Genomic DNA, 15,323 nt, shown 5'->3' with positions numbered 1-15,323 from the left:
AAGTGTAGGAGTGGCTTAAACGTGCGTGAAGAGCGAAACAACCGCGTTTAGATCGGTTTGTTTCAGCGTCGGAACCGCTGCGGTGAGCTGTGCGTGAGCTCCGGTGCGGTCACACCGCAGACTTCGCCTTCAAACCACGGCGGCTCGCGCTATGTGGAAACAGGTGAGCTCGCTGCTGTGGAGGGCACCGGTCCCCGGACTTTCACCGGCGGTCACGGTCCGATCCACGTCCCACGGACCCAGCTGCAGTGTGTCCGGGAGGGAGTGGGTGAGGCCTAGCGGCTTTGATACGGGCTTGAAGACTTTTAACAGCCTGAGCAAACAGAAGGAGCCCCTGATCCTGACAAGAGAGGGGGTCGCGACCTGGTACGGACTCTGACCACTGTGCTGCTCATGCCGGCACACGGCGGCCTAATAACCCACTTATGTGTTACATCTCAGGTACAGCTGTGGACCCACCGTGTACGATCACGCTCACCTGGGTCATGCAAGGTAACTATGGCAACAGTAGGTGAGGCTATGGCGTGCAGGTAAACGGTGTGTGTGTGTGTGTGAGCTCTGTGGGTTTGTTCCGTCACAGCTCATACGTGAGGTTTGACATCCTGCAGAGGATCCTCAGCAGACTGTTTGGGATCACCGTGATCCATGCCATGGTCATCACTGACATCGATGACAAGATCATCAGAAGAAGCTGGGAGGTGAGGCCGTCCTGCACCTGCTGGCTGCTGCTCTGTTCTCACCTGCTGACGTCATGTGTTTCATGTGGTCCAACAGGAAAACGTTTCCCCAGCCGCCGTCAGCGCAGTGTATGAGGACGAGTTCAAGAGGGACATGCTGTCGCTTAAGGTGTGAGCTTAGACCTGCAGCAGATCAGCCTGCGTTACAGCATGCACAGGATAAAAGGATAGATCTATTTCATGAAGCACTGCACAATTTTACCTCCACTCTGAGTTTCAGCGTTTGTAAAACCATCCTGTTCATGTATAAACACGTCTTCATGTTGTTGTGTTGAGGTGGTTCCTCCTGCAGTGTATTTAAGGGTCACAGAGAATGTGCATCATATCGTCGCCTTTATTGAGAAGATCATCAGAAATGGACACGCTTATGCCACGAAAGAAGGTAAATATGGAGGAGCTTGTTTTGTTTGGTGTTTTTGGTCGTCTGAAATGCTGGAGGTGTCACTTGTGCACTGCTTTGGTTGCAGGCGATGTGTATTTTGACATTCAGTCCATTGGTGGCAGGTACGGCAGGTTTGTGGGAGCTGTGGATCCTCAGGGAGAGCCCGGTGAGTGTTGGTGTGAGTTAATCCTTTCTTATTATTTCTGTTTCCATGTCGATGTTAGTGAGACGCCCGAGTTTACTGACCGCAAACTCTACGGCTCTGCAGGCTCCTCAAACAAACGGGACCCGAGGGACTTTGCTCTGTGGAAACCGTCGAAACCTCGAGAACCATACTGGGAGTCCCCGTGGGGCAGAGGAAGACCGGGCTGGCATATTGAATGTTCTACCATTGCTAGGTTTGTTCTGTTTGGTCATGAATCCCATTAACGCTTGGGAATTCTTATCTTTGCCCAGTTACAGACAGACCTCAGTAAATGAGGCGACTTTTACTGCGGTGATTTGTTTCCTCCGTGGCATCGTGAAGTGGGCGACTGAACAACCTGTGGTTTCTGCATTTCCTCAGTTTGTAGACACGTTTTCTTGTTGTGGGTTGATTACAATTCTAAATTGGAAGCCAGTGTAGAGCGGCCAACAGCAGGGACGTGTGCTCCTTCTGTTTCGTACCGGCCAGCAGACGAGCAGCTGCAGTAAAGAGAGGCCTGGTCCAAACCAAAGAACTGCAGCAGTCCCGTCTGCAAGTACTGAACAGATGAACAACACGTTCAGACTTTAGCTGGAAGGTTTGGCTTTCCCTCGGCCAGCTGTCTCAGATGGAACAAGTCAGATTGAACTTGTGTGCTCACCTGCCTACAGTGTAAAGGACAGAATAAGGTACACAACAAGGTTTTAACACTTGTCTTACAATGTCAGGATAAAGGACCCACAGCAAATTTAAATCCTTACAACTGTAAGGATATCTGCTGTCCTCAGGGGATGTACTAACAGCTGAGATGAGTCTGCACCTGCTTTAAAAGGCAAACCTGCAAAAGTGAAATGAAAAAATAGACCCCAGTGTTAGCAACTGTTAGCAACACTGACTTCATGTTAGTCCAGCAGTGATGTTTGTTTCTTCAGTCGAACAGTTGAATGCAGGATTTAATTAGCCTGAGTTTGAGCGCTGATGAGTTTCCTGTTCGTGTGCTTTCAGCTCCATGTTTGGGGGACAGTTGGATGTCCACTCTGGAGGGATTGACCTGGCTTTTCCTCACCACGAGAATGAGATCGCTCAGAGTGAGGCGTATCACCAGTGTGGACAATGGGCAAACTACTTCCTGCACTCAGGTAAAAGCCAGACGTGGCTCGTGCCTCGTGCACGCTCTCTGGAAAGCAGACGCTGTCTGAAAGTGTTTGGGGGTCATTCGTGTTGCAGAGCTGAGTTTGGGAGCAGCTGTGTGTCGTGCTCTGTTCAGCGTGTTGTTGCTGTTTTTAGGGCACTTACACCTGAAGGGCAGTCCAGAGAAAATGTCTAAATCTTTAAAGAACTACATCAGCATCAAGGTACAGTCCTGCTGACTCCTTGTCTTATTTGTGTTATTGCATTAATACCTGAATGCGCTATGCTGTGTGGAGTGGGTGAAAATGATCACGTCTTCGTCCTCGTCAGGATTTTCTGCGGTCTTATTCTGCCAATGAATTCCGGATGTTTTGTCTTTTGAGCAAATACAGATCAGGTGAGGCACACGATTAGGTTTTCCCAGTCTGATACATGAATGCATTCGTTATTGGAGTTCGAGTCGCATAGCTGCGATGTTAAACTGCACTTCCTGTAATGTCTCCACAGCTATCGACTACAGCGACAGCAGCGTGCTGGAGGCTCGCAGCACTCTGGACACCATCTCCACCTTCTGCCACGATGCTCAGGCCTACATGAAGGGTCAGCTGCAGTGTTCACACGTGCAGGAGGATTTGCTCTGGAGCAGGTGCCCACTTTCTCCTCCGCCCATGGCCGAGTGTCCTCCTCATATTTCTGTCTCTCCTGTTCCTCGCACAGCTGTAATTAGCTGAAGCAGTGAGGACAGGACAGATGCTAGTGCCGGCAGCAGTCATGCATTCTGAGACGCTTGCCTGCTACATTCAGCTGATGCCTGAGAGGTTCTGCTCCGTCTACAAACTGTCTTCCTGTGTTTTTGTACTTTTCAGGCTGGCTGAGACTAAATCCACTGTGATGTCCACTCTAGCAGATGACTTTGATACACCGAGAGCCATAAGTGCTCTGATGAATCTGGTTTATCACGGAAACTGCCAGCTTCAGCCTGTTTCTACGGTAACTGTCTGACAGGTTTGATGTCAGTGTGTCAGTGATGTTGGTGGAAAGTCCCAGTTAGCAGCTTGGTCTCCACCAGGTCTGGCAGTATTGGCGCTCTGGGATCATGCTGTCGTATGTTGGGTTACATGTTGGTCTGAAGAGCTTTGAGTGGTCAGAATAGACAAGCTTCAGTTCCACCTCTGTCACAACAGCTGGACAGGCCCACTGTTGTGAAATCTGAACTTCTGCCAGCAGACGTCGGGTTAGGTCAGGGGTGGGGAGCTCCGGGCCTTGAAGGCTGGGCTCCTGCAGGTTTTAGACGTGTCCTTGATCCAGCACAGCTGATTTAAATGGATAAATCCTCCTCAACATGTCTTTAAGTTCTCCAGAGGCCTGGTAATGAACTGGTCATGTGATTCAGCCGTGTTGATCCAGGGTGAGATCTAAAACCTGCAGGACAGCGGCCCTGGAGGCCTGGAGTGGCCCACCCCTGCACTAGAGATCAGGAACAGGAGCTATGACAACAGTGTGGTCAGTGAGCAGCAGCGATACTTGTTCTAAGCGTATTGCACATTCAGACACAAGCCTGTTTCTGTTCAGCCTGCTGGGGCGGCCCGCAGCCCCGCCGTGTTCGGAGCAATGGTCACCTACGTCAGAGATGTCTTGGATGTGTTTGGCATCGACCTGCACACTAAGGTCAGCACTTTTTCACTGTGATGTCCCTTCAGCGGGCAGCATGACACTGAGGCGTCTGTCAGTGAATCATGATAATAATCCTTGATTGAAGAGGTCTCCCGTGTGTCTCTGTCCTCTGAAGGAGGCTGAGGTGCTGAGCAGCCGAGGCAGTCTGCAGCCGGTTGTGGAACAGCTGACTCAGTTCAGGAGCAAAGTTCGAGAGTTCGCGCTCGCTCGGCGGGACGGTTCATCCACAGGATCCCCGAGCAGAGCTGGACTGCACCCTGACAGACTCCCTCTGCTTAAAGCCTGCGATGCCCTCAGAGAGGACCTGGCGCCCCTGGGTGTGCTGATAAAGGTACGACGCACAGAAGGTTAGCTCAGTGCATTTCCTGTTTCGGGCTACACTGGTGGGATTGTCTTGTGTTTTCAGGATAGAGGAGCCACCTCCACGTGGGAGATCAAAATGAGCGCGAGAGGACAAGGACCGGAGGACAAAGGCGAGGAGACGTCCAGCTGAAGGTTTTTTCATTTCTAACAATGATTTGAGCTTTGTGGACTCGACGGAAAGACTTGGAATAACAAGAAAACAGCACGATGCCATAAAACAGAAGCTCAGGGTGCTGGACTCTTAGTTTGTTTCCTGAGCCACGTGCTGTACCTGCCTGTCACTGTGGCTCCACCTCTCAGTCATGTTACAGGCCTCCTTTATTTTTAAAACCCGGTGGTTATCCAGTACTGGACTAAGTCTGAGCTGCTGTAATGCTCACAGTTGGCTGTACCTGCAGTATCATCAAGGTTTGATACCCACCTCACCTTATTCACCCCACAAGGCTGATGCTCACCATCCTACAGCACCAGGAGCTGCAGAGGTCTGGCAGCATACCCCACCACCACTGTATTTGGCATTGATACATTAAAGTTTTGCTGAAAGTACTGCATTGGTCCTTAAACTGCGCAGTCTCTTTATGGATTCATCTCTGAGTACACGGTCTGAGAATAACGAGAACTTCCTTCATGAGTAGCACACGAAGCTTCTGGGTAGTTTAACCATTACCAATCAGAGCTGACACAAATGTGTGGAACAAACTGAATGCAGCACACGTAGAAAGCCCACCATAAATATACCCAAGTGTGGGTCTAAGGAGCTTGCAAAGAAAAGCGTCTGGACCTCTTTGAGTTGCTTGAAGACGTTTCACCTCTCATCAGAGAAGCTCCTTCAGTTCTAAGGTCAAAGAGGAGTAAAAGAAGCATCTATGTCCACTGTGAGCGACCATCTTTGAACAGAGGGCGGGGCTTAACACAACAACTGTCTGCCATCTATAATCCAGTTCTGAGTTCCTTCCCAGACACCTTAACGCCCACTCACATCCTGGGCCATCTGACCTCAGGACATCACATGACAGGGTGGGGCCAGGTTTCACAGTGAGCTCACCTGAAACCCTGGCTGATTGTGACCCACACCTGTTTTCACACCTCGGCTCATGTGATTAGATGGAGGATCGATCATCAGGGGTCCTTTTGTCCCTCTGTGGGGGGTCACTCCCACCAGGCTTAAATGTGGGACTCTCCACCATTTGACCTTAGAACTGAAGAAGCTTTTCGGATGAGAGGTGAAACGTCTTCAAGCAACTTAAAGAAGTCCAGACGCTTTTCTTTGCAAGCTCCTTAGACTACGATGACCTGGACGACTGAGAACCTTCACAGACATGTGTGGGGTGTTACTTTGAGCCACTGAGTTGCTTCACGACTCCAGTAAAGAAGAAACGCCGTTGTGCAAATGCAAAAATACACAAGTCACTGATAAAACTCAGGATTTGTTTATTCCAGTTTGGCTGAAATCCTCATACTGGGAGGTCAACTGTAACCTGACGTCTGCTGTGATTAAGAGTACTGAGCCACACAGGATGGCAGTGAAGAGTCCAGCTGTGTGTCAACAGCCACTCAAGGATGTGTCCACAGAGTGTCAGGCAGCACTGCGACTCTCAGGCATCAGGTTGATCAGAGAGTTGCTGGCCTGAGCCAGCTCTGTGATGGACACTCGGCCTCGCTGCCTGATGAACTGAGCCACAGAGTCCAGCTCTCCTGGAGTGATGGAGATAAACTTCCCTCTGTCATCAATCACACCTGCAGACAACAAGTAAACAGTGAATGCATCGTTTCTTATACAGCACCGTTCTCCTCAGTCTGAGCACTCAAAGCGCTCTGCACATTCACACATTCAAGGGCTTTTTTCTAAGCACTTCCCATTTATGGCTACATTCACACTGCAGGCGAAAGCGCATCAAATCAGACTTTTCTGACCCTGTGCGACCATCTATCCCATCATGGTGTGACAGTGTGAACGGCACAAATCCGATATTTTCAAATCCGACCTGGGTCACTTTCGTATGTGGCACTGAATCCGACACATATCTGATGTTTCAGAAAGCGACTGCTGTTTGATGGTCATGTCGCATTAAATCCGTCTTTTACGTCACTGACACAAGACAGACGCCATTATCAGCGCCGGAGAAGACATCGAACGCTTCCTGGTCATCCCGTGAAACTGCTGGGAAGACAACGATGGAGAAACGTGAACATTTTATCTGACAGAAACCTGCAGCTATCCTTTGAAGCAGCGCTGCTCTAAAACAGCAATCAGGATCATTATTAGGTTATTTACATTATTATGTAAATAACAAAATAACTTAAAGCAAAAATTGGGAAACGTGAAGTCCGAAGTCTTTATATTAAGGGCCATCAGTCAAACAACACTGTTGCTCTGGGTCTAAACAGAGCGCGTCGTGCGTGACGTCTTCTTTTGCGCACGCGGGCGCTTTGAGCGTTCACACTAGAGCGCCTTTGCTGTCGCATTTTATTTGTAGTGTGAACGAGCAGACAAAAAAATCGGATTTGATCAAAAACTCAGAATCGAGCATTAAGACCTGCAGAGTGAACGTAGCTTCACGTTCACTCAGCAGACTGGGAATGAACCACCAACCTTCTGGTTAGGTGACCTGCTCTACCACCTGAGCTAAAGCCACCCCACAGGTCACCGTAGGATCTGCCTCCTAGATACTGCATCAGCACTTCATAATAGCAACCAGAACCAATGCTCAGACAGTTACGTGGACATCTGGTGGCAGCATCGAGCACAGAAGCTCTGTGCTTACTGCCAGGAACGAGCTGAAGTCGTCCATGAACATGTGGGAGGATGTGCAGTCGGGCTCACTCAGGACGAATGATCCTTCACAACAGCAACTGTCAGCCTGATTTTCCTCATTAATTATGTAATTAATTCATCTTCTGGCATATTGGATCTGACATGTTCAGTGTATTTGAACGGTCTTGACGCGCTAACCTGTGAGGGAGCCTTCAGCCAGCAGGTCCTGCAGTCTGTTGATGGCATCTTGTGTCCTCATCCCAAAATGAGAAGCCAGATCCTCCAGGAGAACCACCTTAGAGGTCTGCAGCAGAGGAGACAGTTAGAAAGACGCCGACTGATGTCAGCAGGGGAGCAGCGGCGGAGTGGGCGGCCTTACCTCGATGTACTGGATGAATTCTTGCAGCAGGTTGCGTGACTGAGAATACACAAGCAGAGGTTTACTCCAAATAAAACAGGAATGTTTACCATAATGTCTCCGGTCTGACCTGGTCCTCAGAGAGCTGCTCCTCCTCTCCCTGCTCTTCTACGATAAAGGAAGCCTTGAGTCTCAGGTACTCTTCCTCCTCGCGCTTTTCCTGCTCCTCTTTAGCTCGGCGCTCCTGCTCCTCCTGAGTGGAGAGCAGCACAGAGCATCAGCATCTGATCACGTGAGCACCCGAGGAAAGCTGCCGAGGAGACTCGGTGAGACCTGTTTCTGTTCCAGCAGCCGCTCCTTCTCCTCTGCCTGCTGCCTCTCCTGTTCTCTGAGCTCCTGCATCCTCCTCCTTTCCTCCCTTTCTTCCATCTCAGCCTGAAAATAGTAAACTGTAAAGTGACTTTGAAGACACTGCAGTAGAACAGAGTTCATTAAAAACCAGTAGATCGAAACGAGCCCTGAGTGGACAGTGGAGCGTGTCTCACCTCCCTCTGGGCTTTCTTGGCTTGTTTCTCCTCCAACTTCCGCTGCTTCTTGGCTCCGACCTTTGCAGTCGGCTGGAAGCTCTGCTGCTCCGCCTCGTCTTCCTCCACAGGCTCCTCCTCTGAAAGCAGCAGGACACACTCATTCTCATGTATAAACAGCACCTTTACTGTGTGTTTTGCATTTGATCAGCAGAAGTGGAAACAGAAAAAAGGGGGGTGAAATCAAATAATGTGACACGTTATAAATGCTCAGCAAAAACTGTGGGAAAAGCCAAAGTTTAATGTTGAAATTCATCTTTGTGTGATGAACATGCAGGGACATTATGAGGGACATTTGTCCCACAGGAAGCCTGTGCTTCGAGCAGAAGCACAGGCTTCCTGTGGGACAAATGGCCCTCATGAAACATACGCTCCGAGAGCTCAACCACGAGCCGAGCAGACTCTTCCAGCACACTAACGTGTTTGTTTCAGGGGCTTTACCGCGTTCCACAGCTTCTCTCTGAGGTCGTCTGTTTGCCATCACACTGGCCAGGTTCCTTCTCCTGCGAGGCATGCCGGCTCCTCGCTCCTCTGCTGCTCGCTGAGGGGGCCCCGCTGCACGCACAACATCCCTGCGCTGGTCCTCGTCGGCTGAGCACACAGCACAAGGAAACTATGAGCCATGCACACACTTTGTCAATTAAGTAAATATTTAAACTGGGGGGGTGACCACATAAAGCTGGGGTTTTGTGTCTGTTTCGGTGAGTTTAAACGCCATCAGAAACAGATTCAGGCCAAAGCTGGTGTAAGTCTGCCGTGTCCTCATGTCCTGGCTTCAGCCACGGGCTGATGACACGTTCAGGCCCACATCAGCTCTGCACAGCTGCACGCTGACAGCACGTCGTTACCACGCGTGACGTTTCCATTCCCACTGCCCGACGAGCTTTAACACCAACATCTGATGAACTCATTATTTACAACCGGCTGTCAGCGCGCTATGAGCCGGATCGACACGTTTAGGGCTTCACCAAAACACGGCACAGATCCGAGCAGTCAGAGCTACAGGTGCTGCTCAGCGTGTGCGAGCTGCTCATCTACCAAACAGCGTCTGAAACGAGCAGCCTGGACTGCGGCATGTCGGCATCCAGGCAGCGGCCCACCGCTGCAGCCGAGCGCAGTGAGGCGGTCCTACCTGCCCGTGTCTGCCTCCGCACCTTCACGGCAAACAGTATGAGAACGACGAGGACAGCGGCAGCTATCACATACAGCGCTACATCCATAGCTGCCCGGGAAATACTCTGAACGGAATCTGTTCCTTTATCCCGTCTATTCAACTGTGACAGCTCAGTACTAACGCTCCTTCTTCTTCTTCTTCCTTCTTCTGCTTCTTCTTCGCGTGTTTTGGTGAACCGATAGAAAAGGGACATAGCGCCACCTGCTGTGTTGGAGTTCTCAGTACAGCTGCTGTGTGATGACCACAGAAAACAATGAAGTCAATTCATTAATTTGGTTTTCTGGAAATCTGTTTGCAGCCTCTGCTGTCGTCCTCTTTATCCGGTATCCACCAACCTGAACACCGGAGATCAGATCTGAACTGTGTTCACACGAAAGGGATGGCACTGGTCGTACTGGTCACTCTGGCATGAACAGCACACCCGAGCCGATCCCACAAGTTAGTGATGGATACATGAAGCGCACTGAAGCTTGTATTGAAAAGAGGTTTTCAACACTGTCCTCTTTGGTAGCGACATATGAAGAGCAGCTTAAATCCACGCGTCCATGCTCCGCTTATCCTCAGGGTTGAGATAAACTGGTCATTATGATTGCCCACCAATGTTCGCTCCAAGCTGCGCGCGTGCGCAATTGCGCACTGCTGGCACGTCTCTGCGCACAGAAAATCTGCGTTGCCCACAAAACAAATCTCACCTGAATTGAAATTAAAATTAAAACTTCAACAATCCTGTTCTGCAGTGTGAGTCAGTGACTGGCTGCTCCCGTATGGGATCAGAACGATGCCACCTTATCCCACAGTCCAGCCAATGATGCGATTCACATTCGTATATACGCAGCTGATCAACGTCGCTGACAGGCTCTGACAGCGTCCTTATGTGCGACACCGGTGTTTTAGCAAAGCGGCTGATGTGGAGTGAAGCCAGGTTAATGTCCAACCATTGGAGACGTGAGCAGGACAGACGAACAACTGACGGACAAAGTGTGGACTTTATACCAGTTTTTAAATTAGAGTTTAAAAGTTTTAGGAGGGACGGCGTGTTTGAGATGTGACAGATTTGCGACGTTTAGCACAAATCTTGTGTAGTTAGTGTCAGGCACGTGCAGAGGGGGGCTAGAGGGGCTTGAGCACCCGCCCCTTTCCTGATGGGTGCCCAAAGTGCCCTTTTGTTGAGGCAACTTTTAAAAAAAAAAAAATTTATTTATTTTTTAATGTGTGCGTGCGGAGTCCTGTCTGTGCCCCTCAACAATAATATTTAACTATTAATCACAGTTTTGCTAAATAAAAGGATCTGGCTTGCATCAGTCACATGATCACATTTAACCAATGATCGCCCTTGACGGCAAAACGCGCTGGTTACGAGGCGGGAACGAGCTCACAAAGAGCACGCGCATTTTTAGCGGTCCGGAGCTGTAGGAGAAACACAAGTTAACTCAGAGACACAGACTGATGCGACACAACCAGTAAGTAGCTGTACAGCGCACACTGTAGTGTGTAGCACACAGGAGTATTGGCTTATTACGTACACGTTGGTAAGCTGTCTTGTTGCAGCTGACGAACTGAAACAAACGAGCGTGCTGTGTGTGCAACAGCGCGACAAACATTACCTGTCCTTTTATTAACTGCACAAGTAGTGCTGGTCACAGCTGCTGGCTACCTGGCTTTCAATTCAATTCACTTTTATTTATATAGCGCCAAATCACAACAAAAGTCGCCTCAAGGCGCTTCATTGGTACAGAGAAAAACCCAACAATCATATGAGCCCCTATGAGCAGCACTTTGGCGACAGTGGGAAGGAAAAACTCCCTTTTAACAGGAAGAAACCTCCGGCAGAACCAGGCTCAGGGAGGGGCGGGGCCATCTGCTGTGATTGGCAGGGCCGTGCAGAGAGGTTTAAAGGGGCGGGTGCTCAAAGTTAAAAAGGGGCACATTGAACCAGGCTGAATAACAACAACACACATTCATCAAGAATCTAATATGGGAAGGGCAGGGCTGTGCTGATCTGAGACTGTAGACATTAAAAAGTCCACAGGAGAGATGGTAGCTGATTAAACAAGTGTCATGAGATAATAACAAAATGCAAAGATTGGTGACAGCGCTTAGGCTCTGCCTGTGAATCACTCTTTGCTTCTCTTCTTCCTTCCTTCCATCATTTCATATATCACTCTCCACTTGCTATGTGAGAACAAGGCACAACTTGCTATTGCAATAAACTATAATCTAATTATCCACACCTAACAACTCTTGCACTTAATCTAAAATAAAATGATGACAGAAAAATGTTATAGCCCTGCCTTTAGTAGCCTCACACAGCTCCTGCTGTTTCCTCCTCATGTCCTTACCAGGCATGTCTGCACAATGTTATATCATGAGTAATATATTTTTTTAAAATCCATCTAAATAAAATACACACATGCACGCACACACAGTGACATGTTAGACCTTCTTCAGAATACTGTATATACTATGGGCATCATGGTGCTGATCCAGAATCCTTACATTATTATTTATTACTAGAGCTACAATAATAAAGCAATGAGGAGGGGGAAGTAATAAATATGAAATAATGTATTTATGATGATTCCATTTGTTTCACTATCCACTCTGTGCAGGGCAAAGCTTATTACATTTTTAAACTGTAGAGATACAATCATTTTACTGCTGTAAAATCCAACTTTTGTCTTATTTAAAATATAAATCTAATATAATCTGCTTCTTAATGTATGTTCTTTAAAATACAGCGTGTGTTTTTAATATATTATAATTATAATAATGCATAATTATGTGGACATGCATATTAGATCGTTTTTAGTGAAATATAATCCCTCCAGAAAGGCAGGAAAAGCCCGGAAACTTACTTTAAAACTAAATATGTTCCCTGAAACGGTGACAGAGCTACAGACCCATGACAACTATATGCTAAAGCATATAGTTAGGGCTGGAGCAGGTGACCCTGAATCCTCCCTTAGTTATGCTGCAATAGACGTAGGCTGCCGGGGGATTCCCATGATGCTCTGGGAGTTTCTACTTCACTCACTATGTGTTAACAGACCTCTCTGCATTGAATCATATCTGTTATTAACCTCTGTCTCTCTTCCACAGCATGTCTTTATCCTGTCTTCCTTCTCTCACCCCAACCAATCACCAGGCACGTGCAGAGAGGGGGGCTAGAGGGGCTTGAGCACCCGCCCCTTTCCTGATGGGTGCCCAAAGTGCCCTTTTGTTGAGGCAACTTTAAAAAAAAAAAAAATTATTTATTTTTTAATGTGTGTGTGCGGAGTCCTGTCTGTGCCCCTCAACAATAATATTTAACTATTAATCACAGTTTTGCTAAATAAAAGGATCTGGCTTGCATCAGTCACATGATCACATTTAACCAATGATCGCCCTTGACGGCAAAACGTGCTGGTTACGAGCCGAGAACGAGCTCACAAAGAGCACGCGCATTTTTAGCGGTCCGGAGCTGTAGGAGAAACACAAGTTAACTCAGAGACACAGACTGATGCGACACAACCAGTAAGTAGGTGTACAGCGCACACTGTAGTGTGTAGCACCCAGGAGTATTCGCTTATTACGTACACGTTGGTAAGCTGTCTTGTTGCAGCTGACGAACTGAAACAAACGAGCGTGCTGTGTGTGCAACAGCGCGACAAACATTACCTGTCCTTTTATTAACTGCACAAGTAGTGCTGGTCACAGCTGCTGGCTACCTGGCTTTCAATTCAATTCACTTTTATTTATATAGCGCCAAATCACAACAAAAGTCGCCTCAAGGCGCTTCATTGGTACAGAGAAAAACCCAACAATCATATGAGCCCCTATGAGCAGCACTTTGGCGACAGTGGGAAGGAAAAACTCCCTTTTAACAGGAAGAAACCTCCGGCAGAACCAGGCTCAGGGAGGGGCGGGGCCATCTGCTGTGATTGGTTGGGGTGAGAGAAGGAAGACAGGATAAAGACATGCTGTGGAAGAGAGACAGAGGTTAATAACAGATATGATTCAATGCAGAGAGGTCTGTTAACACATAGTGAGTGAAGTAGAAACTCCCAGAGCATCATGGGAATCCCCCGGCAGCCTACGTCTATTGCAGCATAACTAAGGGAGGATTCAGGGTCACCTGCTCCAGCCCTAACTATATGCTTTAGCATATAGTTGTCATGGGTCTGTAGCTCTGTCACCGTTTCAGGGAACATATTTAGTTTTAAAGTAAGTTTCCGGGCTTTTCCTGCCTTTCTGGAGGGATTATATTTCACTAAAAACGATCTAATATGCATGTCCACATAATTATGCATTATTATAATTATAATATATTAAAAACACACGCTGTATTTTAAAGAACATACATTAAGAAGCAGATTATATTAGATTTATATTTTAAATAAGACAAAAGTTGGATTTTACAGCAGTAAAATGATTGTATCTCTACAGTTTAAACATGTAATAAGCTTTGCCCTGCACAGAGTGGATAGTGAAACAAATGGAATCATCATAAATACATTATTTCATATTTATTACTTCCCCCTCCTCATTGCTTTATTATTGTAGCTCTAGTAATGAATAATAATGTAAGGATTCTGGATCAGCACCATGATGCCCATAGTATATACAGTATTCTGAAGAAGGTCTAACATGTCACTGTGTGTGCGTGCATGTGTGTATTTTATTTAGATGGATTTTAAAAAAATATATTACTCATGATATAACATTGTGCAGACATGCCTGGTAAGGACATGAGGAGGAAACAGCAGGAGCTGTGTGAGGCTACTAAAGGCAGGGCTATAACATTTTTCTGTCATCATTTTATTTTAGATTAAGTGCAAGAGTTGTTAGGTGTGGATAATTAGATTATAGTTTATTGCAATAGCAAGTTGTGCCTTGTTCTCAGATAGACAGCAAGTGGAGAGTGATATATGAAATGATGGAAGGAAGGAAGAAGAGAAGCAAAGAGTGATTCACAGGCAGAGCCTAAGCGCTGTCACCAATCTTTGCACTTTGTTATTATCTCATGACACTTGTTTAATCAGCTACCATCTCTCCTGTGGACTTTTTAATGTCTACAGTCTCAGATCAGCACAGCCCTGCCCTTCCCATATTAGATTCTTGATGAATGTGTGTTGTTGTTATTCAGCCTGGTTCAATGTGCCCCTTTTTAACTTTGAGCACCCGCCCCTTTAAACCTCTCTGCACGGCCCTGGTTAGTGTGTAGTTAGTGTGTAGTCAGTGTGTAGTCAGTGTGTAGTTAGTGTGTAGTCAGTGTGTAGTGAGTGTGTAGTTAGTGTGTAGTGTAGTCAGTAGTGTTGTGTGTGTCAGAACAATGAGGCGACTGCTGAGTGTTACAGGTGTTACAGCAGTGACACATCTGCTGCTGTCAGGCCTGCAGGTATCAGGCTGTTGTTCTCCTTCATCTCATAGTGGACACAAATTATTTTTGGAGCGACACAAATAATTTGTGTGGCATCAGATTAGATGCAGAACAGCTGATTGTTCTGTAAATAGTTTGAAATCTTTATTTAAAAACACCTTGGCTGCATTTTTAGGTAAACAGCTGCAAAACTTTGTTGTTTGCATAACTCAGTTACTTTTTTGAAGAAGTAACTATATAATTAATTACCCAACATTGGTCATTATTTACTGTATTTGCAGACAGAGTTACAGACTCTCTCCCAGACCACAGACTCATCATACAGTCAGAGCTTTATTAAAAAATAAAGAAAGTTGTGTTTTCAAAATTGGAGTTGAAGTTATTTTTCCTTCCAACAGTGTTAACATGCTGCAGGTCAGGAACAAGATTCTTTTAAATTTTCATTGTAAGTGGGATAAAGCAGTTAATTAGAAGTCGTCTAACATAAATGCTGTAATTTGATTATTTTAATAAACATGTGACTTGTGTGTGTTTTAGGGGTGAATGGTAAATAATTTCGATGAACAAACCTTTCTTGTTTAAACGTGTGTGGTCTCTGTTTACTTGTGACTTGTGTACTCAG

The 15,323-nt window shown here is 47.0% G+C and overlaps 2 protein-coding genes across 3 annotated transcripts; one reads left to right on the top strand and one right to left on the bottom strand.

The window, feature by feature from the left end:
- Nucleotides 1-15: 15 nt before the first annotated feature.
- Nucleotides 16-5,017, top strand: cars2 (cysteinyl-tRNA synthetase 2, mitochondrial). Of its 2 annotated transcripts, none has more exons than XM_004564106.5 (15): nt 16-366; nt 442-492; nt 581-698; nt 775-846; nt 1,014-1,119; nt 1,205-1,285; nt 1,388-1,517; nt 2,309-2,442; nt 2,591-2,658; nt 2,765-2,831; nt 2,942-3,080; nt 3,301-3,424; nt 4,007-4,102; nt 4,224-4,439; nt 4,515-5,017. In XM_004564106.5, the coding sequence occupies exons 1-15, from the start codon at nt 152-154 to the stop codon at nt 4,599-4,601; spliced, it is 1,704 nt and encodes a 567-aa protein (XP_004564163.1). In that variant the 5' UTR covers nt 16-151; the 3' UTR covers nt 4,602-5,017. The 2 variants fall into 2 exon arrangements, with proteins under 2 accessions (XP_004564163.1, XP_076736567.1); XM_076880452.1 differs by having other exon boundaries at nt 1,205-1,297.
- An 868-nt stretch (nt 5,018-5,885) lies between these two features.
- ddrgk1 (DDRGK domain containing 1) lies at nt 5,886-9,506 on the bottom strand. Its single transcript, XM_014407667.4, has 8 exons — nt 9,301-9,506; nt 8,610-8,759; nt 8,130-8,248; nt 7,918-8,019; nt 7,715-7,837; nt 7,606-7,644; nt 7,425-7,530; nt 5,886-6,208 (listed from the first exon to the last, which is right to left on the bottom strand). Exons 1-8 carry the CDS (start codon nt 9,386-9,388, stop codon nt 6,048-6,050), a joined length of 888 nt encoding a protein of 295 aa, XP_014263153.2. The 5' UTR covers nt 9,389-9,506; the 3' UTR covers nt 5,886-6,047.
- Between the last annotated feature and the right edge of the window lie 5,817 nt (nt 9,507-15,323).

The sequence above is a fragment of the Maylandia zebra genome, linkage group LG23 (assembly GCF_041146795.1).
Source record: "Maylandia zebra isolate NMK-2024a linkage group LG23, Mzebra_GT3a, whole genome shotgun sequence".
Lineage (NCBI taxonomy): Eukaryota > Metazoa > Chordata > Actinopteri > Cichliformes > Cichlidae > Maylandia > Maylandia zebra.
This window is presented reverse-complemented; position numbering and strand designations above follow the sequence as displayed.